The following is a 25,020-nucleotide window of genomic DNA, read 5'->3' on the forward strand; positions in this document are numbered from 1 at the left end:
AGGGCCAAAATTGGAGCTCAATATTTTGAGATGAAAATGAGTAATTTTTCCTTTAGTATGAAATCTGTAAATTCACACTGAAGGCAGTTTTTCTTTATTGAAGGAATTCCCATTTGTATCATTATACAAGTAGAAAATCTGAAAAGCAAGTGGTTTTGGTGGTGATGGTGGGGGACAAGATTTATTTTAGTCCTTCTTTGATAATTTTTAAAGATTAAAAACTTCTAACTCTCATCTCATCCATTCTCAGGAACCAGAAGAGAACATAAACAAATGGAGGTAATAAGAAAAATACACATCCTTTCCGAAAAGTTGTGAACAAAGCCAACCCACCAAAAAGGGGAAGAAAGACTCCAACACCCATTTTTTTGCACAGTAACAGAGCCTGAATGTTTGTTAACGCTGAAAGCAGCTAGTAAGCAATTATATACCGTCTTTTGGAAATCTCCAAAGAAAGGCCATTTTCTTTTCCACATATCTGTTATAAATCACACTGTCATTGGTTGTATTTGGATGAAGTCCACCTGAACTTTGTGAACAGAAGCCAATATCAGATGGGAAGGACAACTTAGAAAGTAACATACTACAATAAACCTATGTTTATCCATCCACAGAATCAGCTGAAGTCTCCTAAATTGAAAAACAGAACAAGCAAAAAAGATATGGCTAGAAAGAAATAGCAGATACTTGTAGGACTACTGTCCATTTTATGTCTTCCTCCAGACAGTGAGTTACTTTGGGGGGCAGGGGGAGCGTGAAGGGGAAGAAGAAAACTTCAATGAAAGAAAAACAAAGATGAAGGTACTGCAGAATCTAACAGCAATTAGCAACCATAAAATTATCAAGATTGCAACTGCTAACTTTTATTAAGTATCAATAGCTGTGTATACTATCTACCATTTCTTTCTTCTTTTCCTGTTCTGGTTCTTCTGTACCATCAAGTCTGCCTAGTTAGGTGGTTTAGCACTTGGGTCCATTCTTTTTCCCCTAATTATGCTAACTTCATGAGGAAAAAGACTGATGTAATTTCAAAAACAGATTTCGTGTTTATTATTATTATTTTATAGGCCAATATTTAAACCAAAGTTATCTTGTAAAAATGGATGAGCTAGAAGTAGCATTGTCATATAAAAATTATCTTCACAGTATATGCTTCTACAATATATAACATATTGAATAATATTCACGGTAAATATTTAATACTAACATAGATATAGATATAAAAAGACATATGAACACACACCCAAGAAGGCACCACATTTTAAAAACCCAGAAAGATTCAATGCTGTCATGACCTAGTTGAAAGAAATTATTTAGTTTTTAAAATAATGAACGTACTTTGAAGAAATGCTTTTGGTCAAATACTGTGGAGAAAAAGAAATATCTTGAGTAGCACACCAAGATCCCAGGTATTAAAGAGAGGTGAAGTAAACCAAATATCCAAAGGTACAATCAGTTTAAGAAGAGACAGATAGGGACTTCCCTGGTGGTCCAGTGGTTAAGATTCCAAGCTTTCAATGCAGGGGGTGCAGGTTCGATCTCTGGTCGGGGAACTAAGATCCCACATGCCACATGGCCAAATAATAATAATAATAATAAAGTTTAGCTTAAAAAAGACAGATAATTTTTAATTGTCTATATAAAACAGACATACAACCAAGATGGAAAAGACTATTCATAAAATCACTGAAGGAGTACCATTTATGAAGGTAAAAAAATTAATAGCAAACAGACTTTAGAGAACTTGTAAGCCCTAAGTATAAAGATGTATTTTCAATTTAATTGGTGATACATGTTTACTAGGGTTTTTCACATATATGGATATATTCACACACACATACATATATCGCCATGGTTAGGAATGTCCATCACAGCTAAAGCTTACCAAAAATCTAATATATTAGAAAATCACTACTGATGGATTAATTGTTAAAAACAGCTGTATACAGGAAACAACATGTAACATCCCTGAAAAGGTAGACCTTGAAATACATAAACCAAAAAAGATCATAAAATTATAGACTACTAGGTTAGAAAGAACATAAAGCCCAACCATGCTTCTGAAGCATCTGCCATCTTTGAGGAAGCACAAAGCCATGAAATGGATATCATAATCGAAAGAAATTCCATGGCACTACTGAAGTGATACTTTAAAAATTATGGAGAAAAAACCCAAAATACACAATTTTACACAGAACAATAAGTGCTCCAATACTCATCCACTTAGTCAACAAGCTTTTGTTGAAAGCATTTGTGTGCCACAAAATACTTGCTACATTTGTGGAATAAGATGATAACCAGGGCAGAAATGGTTCCTTCGTGGAACATACATGCAAGAAGTCATTAAGATCTAGGTCGACATGTTTCTCAAAATATAGAGTGAACCAAAGTCATCCAGGTGCAAGTTCAAAATTCAGATGCTCCATCCCAAGGAATTATGATTCAATAGGTATTGGGTAGAACCCAAGATCTGTTTTTAATAAGCTTTAGTGGAAAGAGTGAGGTTTTGGCTCTGCTATTAATTAGCTATGCAGCTTTGGGCACTAGTCACTTAACTTTGTCTCTAAAATGGGAGTAATTCTGTTTAAAAGGTTTATTCTGAAGAATAAAAACATTTTCGAAGTGTTTTGCACAGTACGTTTCACAGGTGTATTCAAAATGGCACCGTGAAAGTCAGAAAATCTGGATTCACACTGAACTCAGATGCTTACCAAATAGACAACAGTGGACAAGTCACTGAAACCTCTGTGAGCTTCAGTTTCTATTTACGTAATTTGTGGGTAGTAATATTTTCACTGTTTACCACAAAGATACTGGAAGAAGAAAAAAATAGATATTTTTGGTAAGCTGTAAGAAATACCACAGAGGTAATTATAGTAGAGGCTACCAGCAGGTTTTTTTTAATTTTATTGAAGTATAGTTGATTTACAATGTTTTGTTTAATTTCTGCTGTATAGCAAAGTGACTCAGTTATACATACATTCTTTTCATATTCTTTCCCATTATGGTCCATCACAGGATATTGAATATAGCTCTCTGTGCTATACAGTAGGACCTTGTTGTTTATCCATTCTATATAAAATGGTTTGCATCTGCTCATCCCAAACTCCCAGTCCTTCCCTCCAACCCACCTCCCCCTTAGCAATGACAAGTCTGTTCTCTATGTCTGTGAGTCTGTTTTTGTTTCGTAGATATGTTCATTTGTGTCATAGTTTAGATTCCACATATAAGTGATTATCATATGGTATTTGTCTTTCTCTTTCTGACTTACTTCACTTGAGACTACCAGCATTGTTAGTCATAGCAAAGTATACAAAAATATAACCCTTAAAAAAGAGGGTAAAGACTTTTGTAGGAAAAATTGAGAAGCAATTTTTTTACCTTATTTTTCCAACAAAATTTACTTATCCATTCAAGAGTTTGAGTACTGAATGTGTGCCACCTGGGAAATGGTAACTCCCCAAATGTAAATCAGGAATATAGACTCCATACACATTAATATAAATCTTAACCCCTTTGAGAAATTCACAAAGACACGTTAGCTACAGTCTCACAAGCCAACAATTGCTGGAAATACTACCCAAAGAATAGAAAACCCTGGATCACCTAGCCCAATACTTAAACATTACTACCCACCAATTACATAAATAGAAACACTGAAGCTCACAGAGGTTCAATGACTTGTCTGTTATGTATTTGGTAAGCATCTGAGTTCAATGTGAAGCCACATTTCCTGACTTTCTAATAGGCCACAGTCGTTTCCCAGCTGCCATTTTGAACACTCTTCAGTACTTACATCTCTTTCTGTAACAATCCCAGCAAGCAATCATCTAATTCCATTGGTCGGCGATCTACCAGTTGTAAGTGAATCACCTGGAAAGCTTTTAAAAATATAGATTCTGAAATTCTGATTCAGTAAGCCCAGGGCAGAGCTCTGGGACCCCTCTGTGCAAAATGCTTCCCAAGTGATTGTGAAGCGAGCGGGAATCTGGCCGCCAGGGATGCTGCACTCTCCAGCCCACTCTGTCTCTGGGCAGCGCAACCAAACTCCAATAGTTATTAGGTTGAAACCTTCCCCACTTCAGTTTCCATGTTAATTCTAGTTTTACCCTTGGGGCCGCACACAACACAAGCCTAATGTGTCTTTAGGCCCTTCAAGCGATCTATATTATGATATGTTTCCAACCTGTTATCACTAAACTTATCCACATCTTTTCATTTATAGTTTGTACCCAGAAGAGCACACCATCCTCCTTTAGAAACCAGTGGAGTTACTCCTTTATTACAGGAACAATATTCTCATTAACACAGCTTAAGTGTGCCTTTTACTAAACTGACAACAACATATTATGCTTACTTCTTTGTAATACCCTTATGAAAAACACCTACTTTGGAATATATTTATTTTGGAGTAATTTTAGGTTTACACAAAAGTGGCACGTGTAGTACAAAGAGCCCCCATGCCCCCCTCACCCAGTTTCTTTTCCTAATGTTAACATGTACAATACCATAGTACTGAACCAAAAATGAGTTTGCTTAATTACATCTTTTTACACAAATTACTTAACCCATTTCTTTCCTCCTGGACACAGACGTTTGGCTTTTCTTTTATTACATGATGCAAGTATAGGCCCTTACATTTCATCTATTAAGATTCAGGGCAAGATTTCATCTTGCAAGACTTTGACTCAAAGACTCAAGCTTTGAGTTTTACAAGATGAAATGTAATACCCTATACTTGTTAAGATAGTCTGAGTCAGGCTTCCCTGGTGGCGCAGTGGTTAAGAATCCGCCTGCCAATGCAGGGGACACAGGTTCGAGCCCGGATCCAGGAAGATCCCACATGTTGCAGAGCAAGTAAGCCCACAAGCCACAACTACTGAAGCCCACGCGCCTAGGGTCCGTGCTCCGCAACAAGTGAAGCCACCACAATGAGAAGCCCGCGCACCGCAACGAAGAGTAGCCCCCGCTCGCCGCAGCTAGAGAAAGCCCACGCACAGCAAAGACCCAACACAGCCAAAAATAAATAAATTAATTAAAAAAAAAAAAAAAAGATATTCTGAGTCAAGGTTCAGTTCGACAGCATCCACTATTGCCACTAGATTCTTGCCACACACACATCTGGTGAGTAAGACTTCTATACTTTCATCTTGTTTGACAGGCCTAGGCTCGGGGTAACACACACCTCCCTCGGGTTGCATTAAGCCACTTCTGATGCATACACACCATCAATTAATTACTAATCCAACCAAGTATCTGTACATCCAGTTACTTTGTCACTCTTGCAAAGATATTTCCCTGCCTCGGAAAACTTCAGACACACTGCATCTCTACATTTTTAATTTGTACTAGTCTAATACACCTTTGTATGTTGTTCTTCAGCTGAGAGACGTAGAGTATCTTCACAGTGGAAGGAATCCATGCACCAAATGACTCTAAGAGTCCTCAAGAAAAAAGAGAACTCTCTTTACATCTACTGGCTACTCACTGAAGCAGTTAATGACCCTGTGTGAAAACTGGTGCCCATAGGAAGTCCACAGAGAATTCCTGATGACTCACAAACTCAAATCAGAAGAAAGAGAAAGGTGGTATTGTAGTATTATCTCCCCGGGAAGAAAAGAATTCAATTTTCCTCATGAAATTAGTTACTGGCCTTAATTATTATAAAGTTTAGTGAACAGAATGGCACAAGATAGCAATTTACTATTGAAATCCTGATTAAAAAGGATAAATTAGACATGTGGACCCACAGACAGCTACACCCAGCTATATCAATCACTGCCAGAAGATTTTTCTAAACAGCTTACTTCTCCCTCAAAAGATGTGAACAATTTCCAATTCTGTTTATCTCTCAAAACCAGGCTGTGGAATCAGTTTTTAAATTGCAAAATAGAATTGACAATGCTTTCAGGGAAGGTGGCAAACTCACAGCCATCCTATCATACCAGTGAGCTTCTTAAAATGGGAAAGCCATTAAAAATGTCTTTTAAATGGCATCAGACTCTTCAAACTTACCTCATAGTAACTCCGAACTGCATTGCAAAATGCTTCATCAGCTACAATCTGGGTTTCCCCATCGAGGAAGGCCTGGAACCGTTCTTTCAGTAACTGCAATTGCTGCTTGTTAAGCTGCAAGAAAAAGAGGGAATCAGATCAAAAACTAGCCAATCCATGAAACATAATGACTTTTAAAAGTTACACTTGCTACTTGTGTCTAAGATTTGATACCTAGAATTAACTTACGGGTCATTTTAAAAATGTAAGTCACTGCCCCACATACTCTGCGATACCTGCTATTGCAATGGAATCCAAATTTCTGCCCCAAACAGAATTCCCGTGATTACTACACTCTAATCCCTTTGTAGAGAGACAGGAAAAAAAAAAAAAAAATCTAAAATTCGAATGAGAAACTAACTGCCAGCTGTCCTGAATAGAACAGAAGGAACAAGCACTCTTGGAGGTGAGTGGACAACCATCAGCTCTGGACAAAAGGTGACACGAAAGACAGAGGGACCCAGAGAAAGAATCCTCTGGAAAAGACATCTGTTGTACGCCAAAAGCTTGGATTCCATGAACAAACACACCTCAGTGCCTGAGCTGAGATAAAGGAACGATAAGGAGGAGAAGAGAGAGGCGATGGGGGGCAGTGAGCGCATCTGCAGGCAGGCTAGGGGAAGGCCGTGACTCAGGGAGTGGAGTGGAAGTTCACAACCAGGTTTGTTCACCCTGGGTCTACCCATCACAGTTACGCAGGGTGGGTTAGACACGAACCATGACTTACTAACCATGTCCTCTAGTTATCAGCTACAAGAAGAGGCAGATACTTCATTTGCAGGGCTCACTACAAAACGAGAACGAGGAGCTCCTTGTTGAAAAAATTAATTTCAATACAGCAGCAAAAGAGCATTAAACCAAGCACGGGCCCCTTCTAAGCAGGAGCCCCACGTGGCTGCACAGGCTCACCCGCACGAAGCCAGCACCGACTATGGAGGCATCCACTTCACTAGAGGCAGGGTGCATCAGGTCAAGCAGAAGCATATTTGTTTAATGCTTAACTGGAGACAGAGCGTAGTCTTGCAGATAAAACAACAAATCCTGAGATATATAAGGAACAGGAAGGAGTGATCTTTCCATTTCAGTCATCCTCATCAGACTGTTAAAGAACTCAGCCCAGTTCTGGATTCTACAGAGAGATGTGAAGCATTTGGAAACATGCGGAGGATAAAATGATTAAAGGATTAGAAAGACTAAACAAACTGGTATGATTTGGCTTCCAAAAGAAGGCTGATGTGAAGTAAGTTTAAAACTGTTCAAAAGGCATACTAAAATGCCATTCAAATATGAGACAAGCTCTTTCAAAACACGGGTTTGATTTAGGAGTCTAATAAACGAGACAGCCTATAAAGAAACTGCTGCTGGTAGTAACAGACTGATAAAGAAGTGTCCTATCGTGCTGCAGTGTAAAAAACCCTTGACCTGAGCAGTGGAGAGAGAAGACCATTCCATTTCTTTAGTAAGGTTATCTTCTTCATTTTAGGGAAAGCTAAACCAAGCTGAAAAGCAGGAATGTCACCACTATATTACACTCTCCATTTCTATAATATGAAGAGAATGAAAGCAGGAACCTTTTGTGTATGTGTACTAGCAAGGCAAATTAAGCCCATGCCTTTAGCTCTCTAAACTTGGTTCACAAAAGGGACCAGATGGAAGTAGGACAGCAATTGCTGAGAATGAAATGGCTGACAGCACTCTAGTTGCCAAGCCCTGGGAACCGCCAAGAAGGGCTTCAACTTGCAAGCCAACTGTCCAGGTAAAATAATGTAAATGGAAATGTATACGGGGGAATGACAATGACCTGGAGGGGACCTTAATGACCATCTGCCCCAACTCCCTCATTCGATAAATAAAATAAATATTGTTCAAAAACTAGAACCTAGGGATATCTTCCTTCAATTTTCTTCTTTCAGAGGCATTTTGTTCTTTAAGAACTCCTCTAAATCTTTGCAATTTCTAGTTTGCCAGTGTTTAAGTTTAGCCATTGTGGCAGTGAGTTATGTTTTGGTGATTATGGTGTGGAAAATTCATGCATATGAATCAAGAGAAGGAGATGTGCACAAACCATCTTCTTGGAAACTCTAACAATGGTGGTGTAGTTCACAAAACATGCCAGAGGCACCTGGCTAAGTATCAGGCTTCAACTTTTTTATGAATAAAAATTACTGCAGTTACATTTAAGACATAAAATGACAGCCATATCATAACGATATACAAACAGTCAATAAATGAATGGATACTCTTATTAGTACAGAGAAAAGGTCTACAATTCCACATAAAAGAGATAGGAAGGAAAAAAGGCAATTTAAAATCTAGCAGTGGGAAAGCAGTCAGAAAGAATTTCCTAAAAGCTACTGGCATTATCAAAATAAACTATGCTATACATCAACAGATAGAGACCAATGTAATAGACCCAAAAAATAGATCCAAATACAACCAGAAGTGTACTATAAAATACCTTTATTGCACCTCAAATCAGTAGTAAAAGATGGTTTCTTCAATCGATCTTAGAATAACTGGGTAGCCATGGAGAAAAATATTAAATTGGACCATAACACATGGTTACAGCCCAAATGAATTAAAACTTCTCATGTAAAAAAGACCAAACCGTAAAGGTATTAGAAGAAATGGGAGAATTCCTTTAAACACGGGCATGAGAAAGATCTTTTTAAGCATGAATCAACATCTACAGGTCATAAATTTAGCTGCCTAAACATTAAAAATAAATTTGGTATTGTAGTAATCATTTTGCAATATATGTGTATCAAATCATCACATTATACTCCTTAAACTTATACAATGTTATGTCAATTATATCCTTTTTTTAAAAAATAAATAAATTTAGCATGGCAAAACATACCATAAATAAAATCACTGGAAAAAAAGACTTACCAGAAAAAAAAAAAAATACTTGCAACTCATACCCTAAAGAGCTAGTTTTCAAACATATAGATCCTAGAAATTGACAAGAGTCTAACCTATAAGCCAACAGAAAGACAGACAACATGGATGCACTCAGAGAAATGACTCAAGCTATGAAAGCATGCCTAACTTACTGTACATTTTTCTTTTCCGAATGAAGTCTACCTGAGAGCGGAAGGATCCTGGGAAGATGGTGGAGCAGGAAACACCAGAAATCTGTCTCCCACCCTAGACAACAACTGCATCGGCAGTATGTGTCAGATGTAAATATGTTGGAACTCTGGAGTATATTTAAAGGCTTGCAACATGAAAGGGAAGGCTGGACTGGAAACTGCAGTTAACTCTAATCAATTTCAGCTCTGCACAGTAGCACTTCCCACCCCTCAAGCCCCACATTAGCAAAAAACAAAACAAAACCAAAAAATGCCGACCACCTTAACTTTTCATAAATAAAGGAGTAAATAATACTACATCCAAACAGTGGTAATACTATTAGCTTTACAAAATAGTATGACAAAGTTCTCTTACGTACTGATGTAAAAATGTCCTCAAAATATCTCGGGGAAGGAAACAGTATAGAACAGTATTTAAAATAAGCCACCACTTCCACAGAAAAGGGACAAAAATCAGAACATGTATTTGCTTCCATACACAGACAAACTATGGAAGAAGGATGGCCTTGGACACTGGACAGATGGAAAAGATCTTTCAACCTATATCACTTTATTCATTTCAAGTTTTAAATCACAGGACCCTTCTTACATACTCAAATTTTAATTTACATTTAAATTAAGCTTTAATGGCCATTTTACACATTTTTAAACGCAGAACAATTATGACTCATTGCAGACAGTATAAATCTGATCATCCTGCAGAAAGACTGAACAAACCAACTGACTTTTTTTTATTTCTCCTTTCAGGTATAAGATTTGAACTTGACTGTATATCCACACACACACCCCCTTTTTTTTTTTTTTAAACATTTCAAGGTTGAGGATTTCAAAGAAACAGAAAGAGTTAGAAAAGAACCATAATAATCATGCTATTCAACATTCTAATCAATGCATTAATCTTTACAAAATCCATACCAAGTGGTCTCTCAGTCTCCATTTGAGCCTAGTAAAACTAAAATACACACAGACATACACACCCTACCTTATACCTTGCAATGAAGCCTACTTTAATTTTAGACAACTATGAAGGATTGAAACCTGCTTCCTTATGCCTTCCATAAATCCTAGTTCTATACTACCTAAGACCAAACAAACTAAACGTTACTTTGCTTCTTCAACATAGCAACTCAGGAAGTTGGAGACAAGTACTAGATTATTTGAGTCTTCTCTTTCCTAGAATAAACTTTACCAGTTCCCCCAGCATCCTAAGAGTACTCTCCAGTTTGCCCATAAATAAAGCAATACACAGTTAAATAAAACTTATTTACATAAAACTAAATATAAGAAAGTACTTTGAAAGCTATAACATCATGAAACTCATTACAACAGCCATGTCCCTTCCAAAATATACTCAACAGACTGAAGATGATTCTCCTAGGATCATGTGGCCAACACAGAGACAAGTGGGAGGGCCACTTCTCACATTCTAAGTACTCTATGTCTATTAATTCAAACTAAAAACAAATTAACTCTTCTTGGCAGTCACATCAACTGACTCACATCGTGCTTATGATCAACAAAAATTCTAAAACATTCTTACATGTGCTTCATTGAGCCATGTTTCCATCCTGGCAAGATTTATTTGGTCCACTGTTCCAGTTGATTCATTTTTTCTTAAGAATTCTGATTCCTTCACCTTATGACCAAAGAACCCTCCTAGTTTTGTTATACCACTAACGTAATAATGCGCTATCCATATTCTTCATCCAGATCATTATAAAAATATTCATCAATTCAGGATTAAGAGGGAAACCTGTCATATGCATACCTCCTGTCTGACACAACCAATTAACATTTTGGAGGGCAGCTGGTTTTATTAGTCAGCCTATATTGTAGTTTTGCCCATATACTGTCTTCACCCTAGTATATTTACTATTGAATGAATAAAATATTTTTCAAAAGTAAAAAAACTGACCACCAGAAATTATCTAATGGGAATTTTAAGAAGAGCTTTTTATATGAAACCAAATTGCAAAAACTTAACTAGAACATAAATATCCTTGCAAACATCTAAATACAACCAAGAGATTTACCTTATAAAAAGAACGCTTCAAATACTGACAGTAAAAGCTAAGTTTCATAAATCTTGGCTGGCAGTGATAATTTACCCATAATAATAGTGGGCTCAGAAAAAATACTTAATTTCTTGAGTTCAGAGATGTCTTATGCAATCTAGAGTGTTTTCTGTTTTTGGAGGGGTTTTTTGTCCCTGTTCAAATTATATCCTAGCCTTTTCATTCTAAGTCATGATCAGCTGAAGCCTTATGCCTGGATCTTGACTGCAGCAGAAGACCACCCATTATGCTACTCAGGAACCTGGCAACCACTGCTGTGCAGAGCCTGCCTTGCCCTGCAGCCCCGTCATGAGTCGGAACACTCATGGTGGGGCTGCATTACCTCCTGGTAAGTGAAGGAGGCCAAGGTCAGACTCTATAGCACAGTGGCAGGTGACCAGTGGGTATGTACCTCCTCCGGGAGGGTGGGTGTCGGTGTGTGCACATACTTTAAAGAAAGTAGAAAGACAGGCACTTCTCAAGGAGGTAAAAGGATTTATTCCAGGCACAGATGGTCTCTGAAATGCACAAAGGCATAGCTTTGACACCCGTTAATGAGATATAGCAAAAGACATTAGCAGGAAAAGACTATAGGATAGGTATTGTTTTCTTTTTCCCTTCCTATGGACACTCTACCAGAAAGATCTGCATAAAACCACTGGGGCAAAATCATCAGAGCCTTTCTGAAACAGACCTCCCCAAACTGCACGTCGGAAGAGAACAACAAAGAGCCTCTGGCCCATTTCACACGTTATAATACCCTGTGGGAGTCACTGCTATTAACAATTTCCTATCCAAATAATTTCTCACTCTCTTCTACAGCTGCAGATACTTGGGACAGTGAATATGCCCATCTAAGACTACAAATACCAGCCTCACCTGACAGTGGGCATGGTCAAGTGACTAAGTTAAAGCCAACAAGATGTAGGCAAAAGTATATGTGACTTGCAGGAGACCATAAACAGTAGCTGAAGCAAGCACTTTTTGCCTCTTTCTCTTTCCCCTTTTCCCACTGGCTGGAATTTGATGTGCTAGCTGGGAATATCAGCTTGGCCCATGAAGATGGTGAAGCAACAAAATGAGAGCCTGAGACTCTCCCAAATGTGAAGCAGCCATTACAACCCTGGACTGCCACCTCCCAACTTCCTTTATGTGAGAGAGAGAGAGAGAGAGAGAGAAACATCTATAGGTACAGATCACTCTTTGTGGGGGGGGGGTGGGGCGGGGGGGGGGCTTGGGTTCACTGGTCATATGTGACTGAACCAAATCCTAACTGATAGAAATCCCAATGAGAAACCCCATCAGGGAGAAAATGCCACAGCACTACCATCCCTGGCTAGTAGGTTTACCTCAATTTACTCTAAAACAAAATCTTCTTTCCACATGTTATCTTATATGAAAAACTCCTTATCCAGTGAACTTGCCTCAGTGAACAGTGAACACCAGATTCTAAGTGCCTGAGGTAGACTAAAAATAAAGTTAGTTTGACAGACTGAGTTCTACTGTCCCACAGTACTGAAAAGGGGAAATTTTAGAAAGCCCCAGATTCGCAAATACTGCTGTAACATATTTTATAATAAAAGGTATACTAAATGATGAGTACAGAGAAGAAAAATCCCATTGCATTGTGGACAAATGGGTCCCAGGCTAGGCTTGCCCAGCTGCTAAGTATGACTTCTATCCACACTCTCACTGACCTCCTAGTTGAATTCAAGCCTCAGCAGAATTACAAGTCATTACAGGGGACTGGCTTGGGGGAGGGGAGCTACTGTTGAACACAAACTAGGGAAGTTAAATCCATGATTCTACGAATTTCCTTGCTGCATTGTACTGAGCACATTTCACGCATGTCTCATTAAATCTCCCTAAATCTTCTAGAAAGTTCATCCTCATTTCACAAATGAGGAAGTTAAGCATCTCACCTAACGTCACATCTAGGAAGTGACAAGGGCAGAATCTCAACCAGTATCCTGATCTAAAGCCTATATTCTTTCCAACCTCCATATTATTCTGTTTCCCTCACAGCCACGCTTTTTTTTTTCAATAAAAGGTGTGTAATTCCTGCATGTATTTGCTTATTTAAGTCCCCCCACTACAATAAAACTAACTTTAGGATAAGAACTTGATTGTACCTCACAGCACTAATCTCATACTAAAATAGTGCCTCAAATCACTACAATGGATGAGAAAACAGCCTATCATAGATATCTTTACTCATTTCATTATTTAACAAGGTTATATATGACTAACAGGGCATTAGAGTGAGTAAGAGCACAGGCTCTGGTTTAAGACTACTGTCTGTATCCAGGATCCCCCCACAATTTGTAGGGTCTTCCACAGGTCACTTAACCTCAAGTTGTTCACCTAGACAACGAGGAGACTAATAATGCACATTTAGTAGGGTTGTTGTTAGAAACATGTGGTGTGGACTTTCCTGGTGGTACAATGGTTGAGATTTCACCTTCCAATGCAGGGGGTGAGGGTCTGATGCCTGGTTGGGGAGCTAAGACCCCACATGCCTCAGGGCCAAAAGAAACAAAATACAGAAGCAATACTGTAACAAATTCAACAGACTTTAAAAATGGTCCACATCAAAAAAAAGTCTTAAAAAGAAACACACGGTGATGTTATTTCAACAACTAAAGAAGCAGCAGACAATGCTGAATCTTAACATGGATGCAGGCACAAGCCTCTCAGATAGCCTCATCCACCAGAGGGCAGAGAGCAGAAGCAAAAAGAAATACAATCCTGCAGCCTGCAGAACAAAAACCACATTCACAGAAACACAGACAAAATGAAAAGGCAGAGGACTACGTACCAGATGAAGGAACAAGATAACACCCCAGAAAAACAACTAAATGAAATGGAGATAGTCAACCTTCCAGAAAAAGAATTCAGAATAATGATAGTGAAGATGATCCAGGAGCTTGGAAAAAGAATGGAGTCAAAGATCAAGAAGATGCAAAAAATGTTTAACAAACACCTAGAAGAATTAAAGAACAACCACCTAGAAGAATTAAAGAACAAAGATGAACAACACAGTAACTAAAATGAAAAATACACTAGAAGGAATCAACAGCAGAATAACTAAGGCAGAAGAATGGATAAGTGACCTGGAAGACAGAATAGTGGAATTCACTGTTGTGGAACAGAATAAAGAAAAAAGAAAGAAAAGAAATGAAGACAGCCTAAGAGACCTATGGGACAACATTAAACACAACAACATTCGCATTATAGAAGTCCCAGAAGGAGAAGAGAGAGAGAAAGGACCAGAGAAAATATTTGAATAGATTATAGCCAAAAAATTCCCTAACATGGGAAATGAAATAGCCACCCAACCCCAGGAAGCACAGAGAGTCCCAGGCAGGATAAACCCAAGGAGAAACACACCGAGACACATAGTAATCAAACTGACAAAAACTAAAGACAAAGAAAAATTCCTGAAACCAACAAGGGAAAAACGACAAATAACATACAAGGGAACTCCCATAAGGTTAAAAGCTGATTTCTCAGCAGAAACTCTACAAGCCAGAAGGGAGTGGCAGGATATATTTAAACTGATGAAAGGGAAGAACCTACAACCAAGATTACTCTACCTGGCAAATATGTCATTCAGATTCAACAGAGAAATCAAAAGCTTTACAGACAAGCAAAAGTTAAGAGAATTCAGCACCTCCAAACCAGCTCTACAACAAATGCTAAAGAAACTTTGCTAAGTGGGAAACACAAGAGAAGAAAAGCCCTACAAAAACAAACCCAAAACAATTAAGAAAATGGTCATAGGAACATACATATCAATTATTACCTTAAATGTGAATGGGTTAAATGCTCCAAAAAAAGACACAGGCTCGCTGAATGGATACAAAAACAAGACCCATATATATATGCTGTCTACAAGAGACCCACTTCAGACCTAGGGACACAGAGAGGCTGAAAGTGAGCAGATGGAAAAAGATATTCCATGCAAATGGAAATCAAAAGAAAGCTGGCATAGCAATACTCATATCAGATAAAGTAGACTTTAAAATAAAGAATGTTACAAGAGACAAGGAAGGACACTACATAATGATCAAGGGATCAATCCAAGAAGAAGATATAACAATTATAAATATATATGCATCCAACATAGGAGCACCTCAATACATAAGGCAACTGCTAACAGTTATAAAAGAGGAAATCGAGGGGCTTCCCTGGTGGTGCACTGGTTGAGAATCTGCCTGCCAATGCAGAGGACACGGGTTCGAGCCCTGGTCTGGGAAGATCCCACATGCCGCGGAGCGACTGGGCCCGTGAGCCACAGCTACTGAGCCTGCGCGTCTGGAGCCGGTGCTCCGCAACAAGAGAGGCCGCGATAGTGAGAGGCCCGCGCACCGCGATGAAGAGTGGCCCCCGCTTGCCACAACTAGAGAGGGCCCTCGCACAGAAACGAAGACCCAACACAGCCAAAAATAAAATAAATAAATTAATTAATTAATAAAAAAAAAAAGAGGAAATCGACAGTAACACAATAATACTGGGGGACTTTAACACCTCACTTACACCAATGGACAGATCATCTAGACAGAAGTTAATAAGGAAACACAAGCATTAAATGACACAATAGACCAGATAGATTTAATTGAAATTTATAGGACAGTCCATCCAAAAGCAGCAGATTACACTTTCTTCTCAAGTGCACACAGAGCATTCTCCAGGACAGATCACATCTTGGGTCACAAATCAAGCCTCAGTAAATTTACGACAATTGAAATCATATCAAGCATCTTTTGACTGCAACACTATGAGATTAGAAACCAATTACAGGGAAAAAAATGTAAAAAGCACAGACACATGGAGGCTAAACAATACGTCACTAAATAACCAAGATATCACTGAAGAACTCAAAGAGGAAATCAAAAAATACCTACAGACAAATGACAACGAAAACACAACAATCCAAAACCTATGAGATGCAGCAAAAGCAGTTCTAAGAGGGAATATTATAGCAATACAATCCTACCTCAAGAAACAAGACAAATCTCAAATAAACAATCTAACTTTACACCTAAAGGAACTAGAGAAAGAAGAACAAACAAAACCCAAAGGTAGTAGAAGAAAAGAAACCATAAAGATCAGAGCAGAAATAACTGAAATGGAAACAAAGAAAACAATAGCAAAGATCAATAAAACTAAAAGCTGGTTTTTTGAGAAAATAAACAAAATTGATAAACCTTTAGCCAGACTCATCAAGAAAAAGAGAAATGAAAAAGGAGAAGTAACAACGTACACCACAGAAATGCAAAGCATCATAAGAAACTACTATAAGCAACTCTATGCCAATAAAATGGACAACCTGGAAGAATGGACAAATTCTTAGAAAGGTATAACCTTCCAAGACTGAACCAGGAAGAAACAGAAAATATGAGCAGACCAATCACAAGTAATGAAATTGAAACTGTGATTAAAAATCTTACAACAAACAAAATTCCAGGGCCAGATGGCTTCACAGGTGAATTCTATCAAAAATTTAGAGAAGAGCTAACACCCATCCTTCTCAAACTCTTCCAAAAAATTTCAGAACACTCCCAAACTCATTCTATGAGGCCACCATCACCCTGATACCAAAACCAGAGAGAGATACTACAAAAAAAAAGAAAATTACAAACCAATATCACTGATGAATTTAGATGCAAAATCCTCAACAAAATACTAGCAAACAGAATCCAACAACACATTAAAAGGATCATATACCACGATCAAGTGGGGTTTATCCCAGGTATGCAGGGATTCTTCCATATACGCAAATCAATCAATGTGATACACCATATTAACAAATTGAAGGAGAAAAACCATATGATTATCTCAATAGATGCAGAAAAAGCTTTTGACAAAATTCAACACCCATTTATAATAAAAACTCTCCAGAAAGTGAGCACACAGGGAAATGACCTCAACATAATAAAGGCCATATACGACAAACCCACAGCAAACATCATTCTCAATGGTGAAAAACTGAAAGCATTTCCTCTAAGATCAGTAACAAGACAAGGATATCCACTCTCACCACTATTATTCAACATAGGTTTGGAAGTCCGAGCCACAGCAATAAGAGAAGAAACAGAAATAAAAGGAATACAAATTGGAAAAGCAGAAGTAAAACTGTCACTGTCTGAAGATGACATGACACTATACATAGATAAGATGCCACCAGAAAACTACTAGAGCTAATCAATGAATTTGGTAAAGTTGCAGGATACAAAATTAATGCACAGAAATCTCTTGCATTCCTATACACTAACACTGAAAGATCAGAAAGAGAAATTAAGGAAACAATCCCATTCCATTCACCACTGCAACAAAAAGAATAAAATACCTAGGAATAAACCTACCTAAGGATGTAAAAGACCTGTACTCAGAAAACTATAAGATACTGATGAAAGAAATTAAAGATGACACAACAGATGAGAGATATACCATGTTCTTGGATTGGAAGAATCAATACTGTGAAAATGACTATACCACCCAAAGCAATCTACAGATTCAATGCAATCCCTATCAAATTACTAGTTTTTACAGAACTAGAACAAAAAATCTTAAAATTTGTATGGAGACACAGAAGACCCCGAATAGCCAAAGCGGTCTTGAGGGAAAAAAATTGAGCTGGAGGAATCAGACTTCCTTTCTTCAGACTATACTACAAAGCTACAGTAATCAAGAGAATATGGTACTGGCACAAAAACAGAAATATAGATCAATGGAACAGGATAGAAAGCCCAAAGATAAACCCACACACCTATGGTCAACTAATCTATGACAAAGGAGGCAAGGATATACAACGGAGAAAAGACAGTCTCTTCAATAAGTGGTGCTGGGAAAACTGGACAGCTACATGTAAAAGAATGAAATTAGAATGTTCCCTAACACCATACACAAATGTAAACTCAAAATGGATTAAAGACCAAAATGTAAGACCAGACACTATAAAACTCTGAGGAAAACATAGGAAGAACACTCTGCCATAAGTCACAGCAAGATCTTTTTTGATCCACCTCCTAGAGTAATGGAAATAAAAACAAAAATAACAAATGGGACCTAACGAAACTTAAAAGCTTTTGCACAGCAAAGGAAACTACAAACAAGATGAAAAGACAACCCTCAGAATGGGAGAAAATATTTGCAAATGAATCAACAAAGGATTAATCTCCAAAATATACATAACAGCTCATGCAGCTCAATATTAAAAAAAACAAACAACCCAATCCAGAAATGGGCAGAAGACCTAAATAGACATTTCTCCAAAGAAGACATACAGATGGCCAAGAAGCACATGAAAGGCTGCTCAACATCACTAATTATTAGAGAAATGCAAATCAAAACTACAACGAGGTATCACCTCACACCAGTTAGAATGGGCATCATCAGAAAATCTACAAACAACAAATGCTGGAGAGGGTGTGGAGAAAAGGGAACCCTCTTGCACTGCTGGTGGGAATGTAAATTGATACACCTACTATGGAGACCAGTACAGAGGTTCCTTAAAAAACTAAAAATAGAATTGCCATATGACCCAGCAATCCCACTACTGGGCATATACCCAGAGAAAACCGTAATTCAAAAAGACACATGCACCCCAATGTCATTGCAGCACTATTTACAACAGCCAGGTCATGGAAGCAACCTAAATGCCCATCGACAGATGAATGGATAAAGAAGATGTGGTACATATATACAGTGGAATATTACTCAGCCATAAAAGGGAACGAAATTGGGTCATTTGTAGAGACGTGGATGGGTCTAGAGACTGTCATAGAGAGTGAAGTAAGTCAGAAAGAGAAAAACAAATGTTGTATATTAACACATATATGTGGAATCTAGAAAAATGGTACAGATGAACCGGTTTGCAAGGCAGAAATAGAGACACAGATGTAGAGAACAAATGTATGGACACCAAGGGAGTAAGTCGGGGTTGGGGGTATGAATTGGGATATTGGGATTGACATACATACACTAATATGTATAAAATAGATAATAAGAACCTGCTGTCTAAAAAATAAAATAATTAAATTTTTTTTTTAAGAAAAGATGGATGCAGATGAACAATCAACAATAGACTGTCCGGAACTGGGTTGTCCCATCTAGTAGCCACTAACCACACTTGGCTATTGAGCACTTGAAATGTTGCTAGCCCAAGTCAACACATGCTCTATGTCGAAACACATACTGGATTCAAATACTCTACACAAGAAAAAGAAGATTATGAAACATCTCACTAACAGTTGCGTAGTGGTTACATGTTGAAAAAATGTTTTGGATACATGGGGTAAAATAAATTATTAACATGACCTTTATCATTTTAATAATGTTTTAATATTGCTACTAGAAAAAGCTGAAGTACCTATGTGGCTCTCACTATATTTCAATTGAACAGCACCGGTATAGAGAAATGTGCGAGATGGTGAAATGTCCCTTGAAGACACAAGTGAACGAGGCCTCGCTGCACCATGCAAAACATGGGTGGCCTCACTCACAGCAGCAGGCCCCACAGTATAAAGCTTGTGACGAAGTCTGTGGTATAAGTGATTGAAGAGAAACTGAACAAAGGCCAAAATGCAAAACCTAGGTATTTGCCTAGCATTTTTCGCTGTCAGAGAGTGAAGTAGGTGTTATTAGTCCCATGTTACGGATAAGAAAACAGAGAGGTTAAGATACAAAATCAGTTAGCTCATAGAACTAGGACCCTAACCTAGGTCTCTCCTGAATCCAAGCCCACATTTTTTACCCGACCCTGTGTGCCCCCATCCCATTGGCATGTCCTTATATGACTGAGTCTTCATTCAGCCTAGTCTTACAAAAGACAATCAAGCTAAGTGCTGAGGAGTTATTCAACAGGACTGTCTCATATTCCTGAACATGGCGATAGGTAGGTGAGAGAGAAATCTGGCAAGTCTTGTTGCTGATTACCCTCCCCAAACCTGCTTTTTCATTAGCATCTGTTTCATCCACCAGAGGGAAACAGATCTATGACAATAACTTCTAATCGTCCCCATTAATAACATAACCTCATCAAAAGCAAAACCAATTGTGATGGTTAATTTTATGTGTCAACTTGACTGAACAAGGGGATACCCAGAAAGCTGGTAAAAAGTTATTTCTGAGTGTGTCTATCATGGTGTTTCTAGAAGAGATTAGCATTTGATTCAGTAGACAGAGTAAAGCGATCCACCCTCACCAACGTGGGCAGGCATCACATAATTCATTGACAGCTGAATACAACAAAAAAAGGTTAAAGAAGGGCAAATTCTCTCTCTTTCCTTGAGCTGGGAGGTCAATCTTTTCTGTCCCGGGGACATCAGAGCTCCTGCTTCTTGGGGCCTTTCGACTCAGACTGAAGTATACCACAAGCTTTCCTGGCTTCTCCAGCTTGCAGAGGGCAGACTGTGGGACTTTTTGGCCTCCATACTGCATGAGCCAATTCCTATATGATGTTTATATATATAATCTCCTATTGGGCTTCTATCTCTAGAGAACCCTGACTAATACACCAATCACCAAAAATAATAACAGCCTTAGCAATCTAGCAATTCAGAGATAACTGGGGGCTGGGAGTGGGGGGCAGGGTAGAAGTTTCGAAGAGAAACAAACCTTAGGAGCTACTCTGAGAACTTCTTACTACAATCAAAAGTCACTCCTTCCCCCATTAAGGTCTGACAAAAATCAATAAGCCTTCCTCAACCAAGTAGTCTGGGAAGTTTACTATGGAAAAAAGGCAGGAATAGGAGATAGTTCAGGACAAGCTTTGCTACCTTACAGTCCTACAAAGTCAGAAGAGTCTGTCGTCATGAGCCATCTTTCAAACTCTAGTCAATGGTTTCCTACAAATAACACTAGTGAACTATGTCAAGGTACATCATGAGGGAACTGCCCTTTTGAGACAATATAATTTCCCCTTGACTAAACTTAATGTGTAATTTAATACCCAGTAGCTTATAGTAATACCCAATAGGTTATACTAATTGACAACTTACTACATAAGAAGCACATTTCTAACCTCATTACAAGTATTATTTCAAACTTCCTATAAGGTGGATTTTTTGTTTCAAATAGGAGGAAGCGAAGACCCAGAGAAATTAATAAAGTGGTCCAGTTCATGTGATTTGGGGGCAGCGACAGGTACACCTACCAGCATGCTCTTAGCCACTGGCTACCCTTGGGGTTTCTTCTGGAACTCCCCAAATCACATCTCCATACCCAGGTAAAGACACGGGGCTACCAGAGCCTAGGAAAGCGGGACATGGGATTTGATCGGACTGAAGAGGCAAGTAAAAGCTCCCCTTCTTCCCATTTACCTCCAAAATATCATCTCATTCTCATCCACATTACTGAGCCTTTGCAAACACTTCCCCCTGCCTGGAATATCCTTTCATCCTTTAGGAACATAACTCAGATGAAACCTCCTAGAAATCATCTTCCTTCAGCTCCCCCCAAATTAAGTCATCCCAACCTCTCTGTCACTTCTGCACCTCATACATTCATCTATCATTTGCTGAATGTGGCTTTCTCCTTACTAGGGTACAGACCCCTTAAACAGCAATGCCAGTCATCTCTGTATCCCCCTTGCCCACTCAGTACAATGTTTGTTGATTATGAATTTATCTATTGGTGAAGAAAATCCAGAGTGGAAGACAATATCACCATTCACTACTGCTTTTCTGGGAATGTATCCTGTCACAGCCATTGACAAAAGACACTAGCAGTGATATAATTGAGTGAGGAATAGGGAACAAACAGTCTTAGAAAAGAATTCCAAGATAGCTTATGTGTTGTCCAAATAATAAGTTCCCGGCCAGACTCGGTGAGGCCTGCAGAAAAAGCAAAGGATTTCTCGGTTGAGCTGCAGTGTGAGTGGCTCTGTTATGCAGATGATATTGTCCTCAGGCAGGAAGAACTTTGTGCCTCAGAACCAACTGGTATTTCATGACAAAGTTCCGTATGCTGAAAACATATTTGCAAGAAACAGTGATTTTATATTCATTATAAGGAATTCAGCCAGGCTCAGCAGTAGACACATGCTGGCCTAAAAGCTCAGACACACTGACCAGCTCCAAGCCACACAACGGCCTTTTCCAGTAGATAGTAAGCAGTTCGAAATAGTTCCTTTTGAAAGAAGAAAACATGTTATAAATTTGCTTTCCAAAGAAGTGTTTGAAGTTTTTACTTTCTTTCTAAAGTAGGTATATCATGGAGGAGAAATGTCTCGCTATAAAGGAAGGAAGGTAAGGAACTTTCAGCTTGCCATGTTTGTGGACCCATCCTTCTGACCCACACAGTGGTAGAATCTAATAAGAAAAGCATTAAGTCTACCTTACTCCTTTAATTTAGTGAGGGTGCATTTGACTGAAAGTTGCAGAAGCCCCAACTCAAAATAGCCTGTTAAACGATAAAAAGGCTGATTATCACATTTCTCAACAAGTCCAAAGGTAAGAGGGTTCCAGAGTCAGTTAACTTGGTCACTCGATGAAGTCACCAAGGACCCAAGCCTTATCAGTAAGTCTATATCCTCCATATGTTGGCTTGTTCTCAGATTTACTGTCTCCAAAGTCGTCCATATTAACTCTATGCAAAGCATCCTCACAACAATAACCAAGGATTGAAGAAAATATTTTCATTCTGAAAAATGGAAAGAGGGAGGAGAAAACTTTCCCAGAAACAGCACACCCTCCAGCAGATCTTCCCCCACAGGTCACTGGCCAGAAATGATTCATGCATCCATTCCTAAAGAAACCACTGAGGGAAAGTAAAGGAAATATCATGACTGACCAATGAAAAGTCACCCAGAGACAAGAAGAATCCAGCCACTCCTGTATAAAAATAGGGACTATATATCTGAATAAAACCAAAGGCCTGTTAAGGAAGAAGAGTAGCTAGAGGATGGCTACTGTGTGGGCAACGCACTGCTGTTCTGTCCTGACCTGTCCAATAAGGAGGCCTGAACTGGAAAATCACACTCAAAATATCAAGACTAATATCTCCTTATGTCTAACACAAATTCCTTAAGAAATAACAAAATTCGACCTCTACCTAGAACAGAAATCTTAGCTGCAACAACTTTAAAAATTTCAAAATAAGTTAAATCATATTGATTACTGCATTTATATCTACATACTTAGGGACAAAAATGCCAGGGTCACGTTGCTCCCTTAACAATGAAAATTATTTCATATTTATTTCCTTCTTTAACTTTACAAAATTTATCCAGCAAAAAAATGCTATACTACCTCTAAGACATCATATATGTTGGCAAACTCAAGGATTTGTGAAGATTAAACAGACAAAAATCCTCTTCAAGAGTAACATGAAAAGAACTGAACACCTAGACTAGCATGATATAATATTTGCTTTAGACTTTTGGATTCTAAAACCAATTCTGAATTCAAGTACAGAAGACTGCTGATAAATAAAGGCAAATGCTTAGCACATTTGTTCACCAAGTGAGGTCAAATAAGGAGAATATATAATGATTTCCTGATTAAGAGAGAAAAACAAAATGAGGGTCTATTCTACCACTTACGAAGCTAGTTTTCAAGTGATAAACAAGAAAAAAAAACAGGTAGAGGGAGTTTCAAGGATGGCAGAGTAGAAGGACCCTGAGCTCACCTCCTCTCACAGGCACACCAAAATTACAACCATTTACAGAACAACTAGAGGGCGGCCCCACCTACCAGTGGTCCGACACCAGCTCTGGGACATCTGGGCCCTGCAGCCAGACCCCAGGACATGGCTCTGCTCACTAGTGGGCAGGTACCAACCTCAGGGTCACCTGGACCCCAACTATGCCCTCCAGTGAGCCAGCACTAGCCCCAGGAACCCCGAGGGTTCCCCAGCCAGCCGCCTCATGAACCAGCCCACCAATCAGCAGTTGGCAGCCTCAGAAGAAGGCAGGAGCTGGCAGCCAACCAAACCAGGAGCTGGCCATGCCTACCAGACCACCCACAGTAGTCAGCCTGTCACAACCAAAGGATCCACACAGCCCACTTGGAGGGCAATCCTAGAGCATATAGCTCTAGTGACTAGAGAGGAATGCACTGCTAGGATACATAGGATGTCTCCTACAAACCGTTACTTCTCCAAGGTTGGGAAATGTAACTAGCTTACCAGATACATAGAAATAAAAAACAACAAGTTAGGCAAAATGAGGCAACAGAGGAACAAGTTCCAAATGAAGGAACAAGAACTAAGTGAGGTGGAGATAGGCAATCTACCCAAGAAAGAGTTCAAGGTAATGGTGTAAAGATGATCGAAGATGACAGGAGAAGAAGACTGGATGAGCAGGGCGAGAAAGTTAGAATTTTTTTTTTTAACAAAGGAAAAATATAAAGGACAACCAAACAGACGAAGAATATAATAAGTGACATGGAAAATACACTAGATGGAATCAACAGTAAACTAAGTGACACAGAGGAATAAATGACTGAGCTGCAAGACAGTCATGGAAGTCACTGAAGCTGAACAGAATAAAAGAAAAAAGAAAAAAGAAAAAGAAATGAGGGCAGGACTTCCCTGGCAGTCCAGTGGTTGAGACTCTGTGCTTCCAATACAGGGGGCATGAGTTTGATCCCTGGTCAGGGAACTAAGATCCCACATGCCATGTGGTGCAGCCAAAAAAAAAAAAACTAGGAAAAAAAAAAGGACGAAGGCAATTTGAGACCTCCAGGACAACATCAAATGTTCCAACATTCAGGTTATAGGGGTTCTAGAAGGAGAAGCAAGAGAGAAAGGGGCAGAGAACATATTTAAAGACATAATAGCTGAAAATTTCCCTAACTTGGGAAAGGAAACAA

General features: G+C 38.7%; 1 protein-coding gene across 6 annotated transcripts in view; it reads right to left on the reverse strand.

The window, feature by feature from the left end:
- The window catches only part of CADPS2 (calcium dependent secretion activator 2), a 552,288-nt gene that overhangs the window by 406,118 nt on the left and 121,150 nt on the right, over positions 1 to 25,020 (reverse strand). For all 6 annotated transcript variants that reach the window (XM_068549383.1, XM_068549382.1, XM_068549381.1 and 3 more), the window contains exon 2: positions 6,016 to 6,129. In XM_068549383.1, the coding sequence (XP_068405484.1) occupies positions 6,016 to 6,129 (114 nt within the window). The remainder of the gene's footprint in view (positions 1 to 6,015; positions 6,130 to 25,020) is intronic.

This window comes from Eschrichtius robustus, chromosome 8 (genome assembly GCF_028021215.1).
Source record: "Eschrichtius robustus isolate mEscRob2 chromosome 8, mEscRob2.pri, whole genome shotgun sequence".
NCBI lineage: Eukaryota > Metazoa > Chordata > Mammalia > Artiodactyla > Eschrichtiidae > Eschrichtius > Eschrichtius robustus.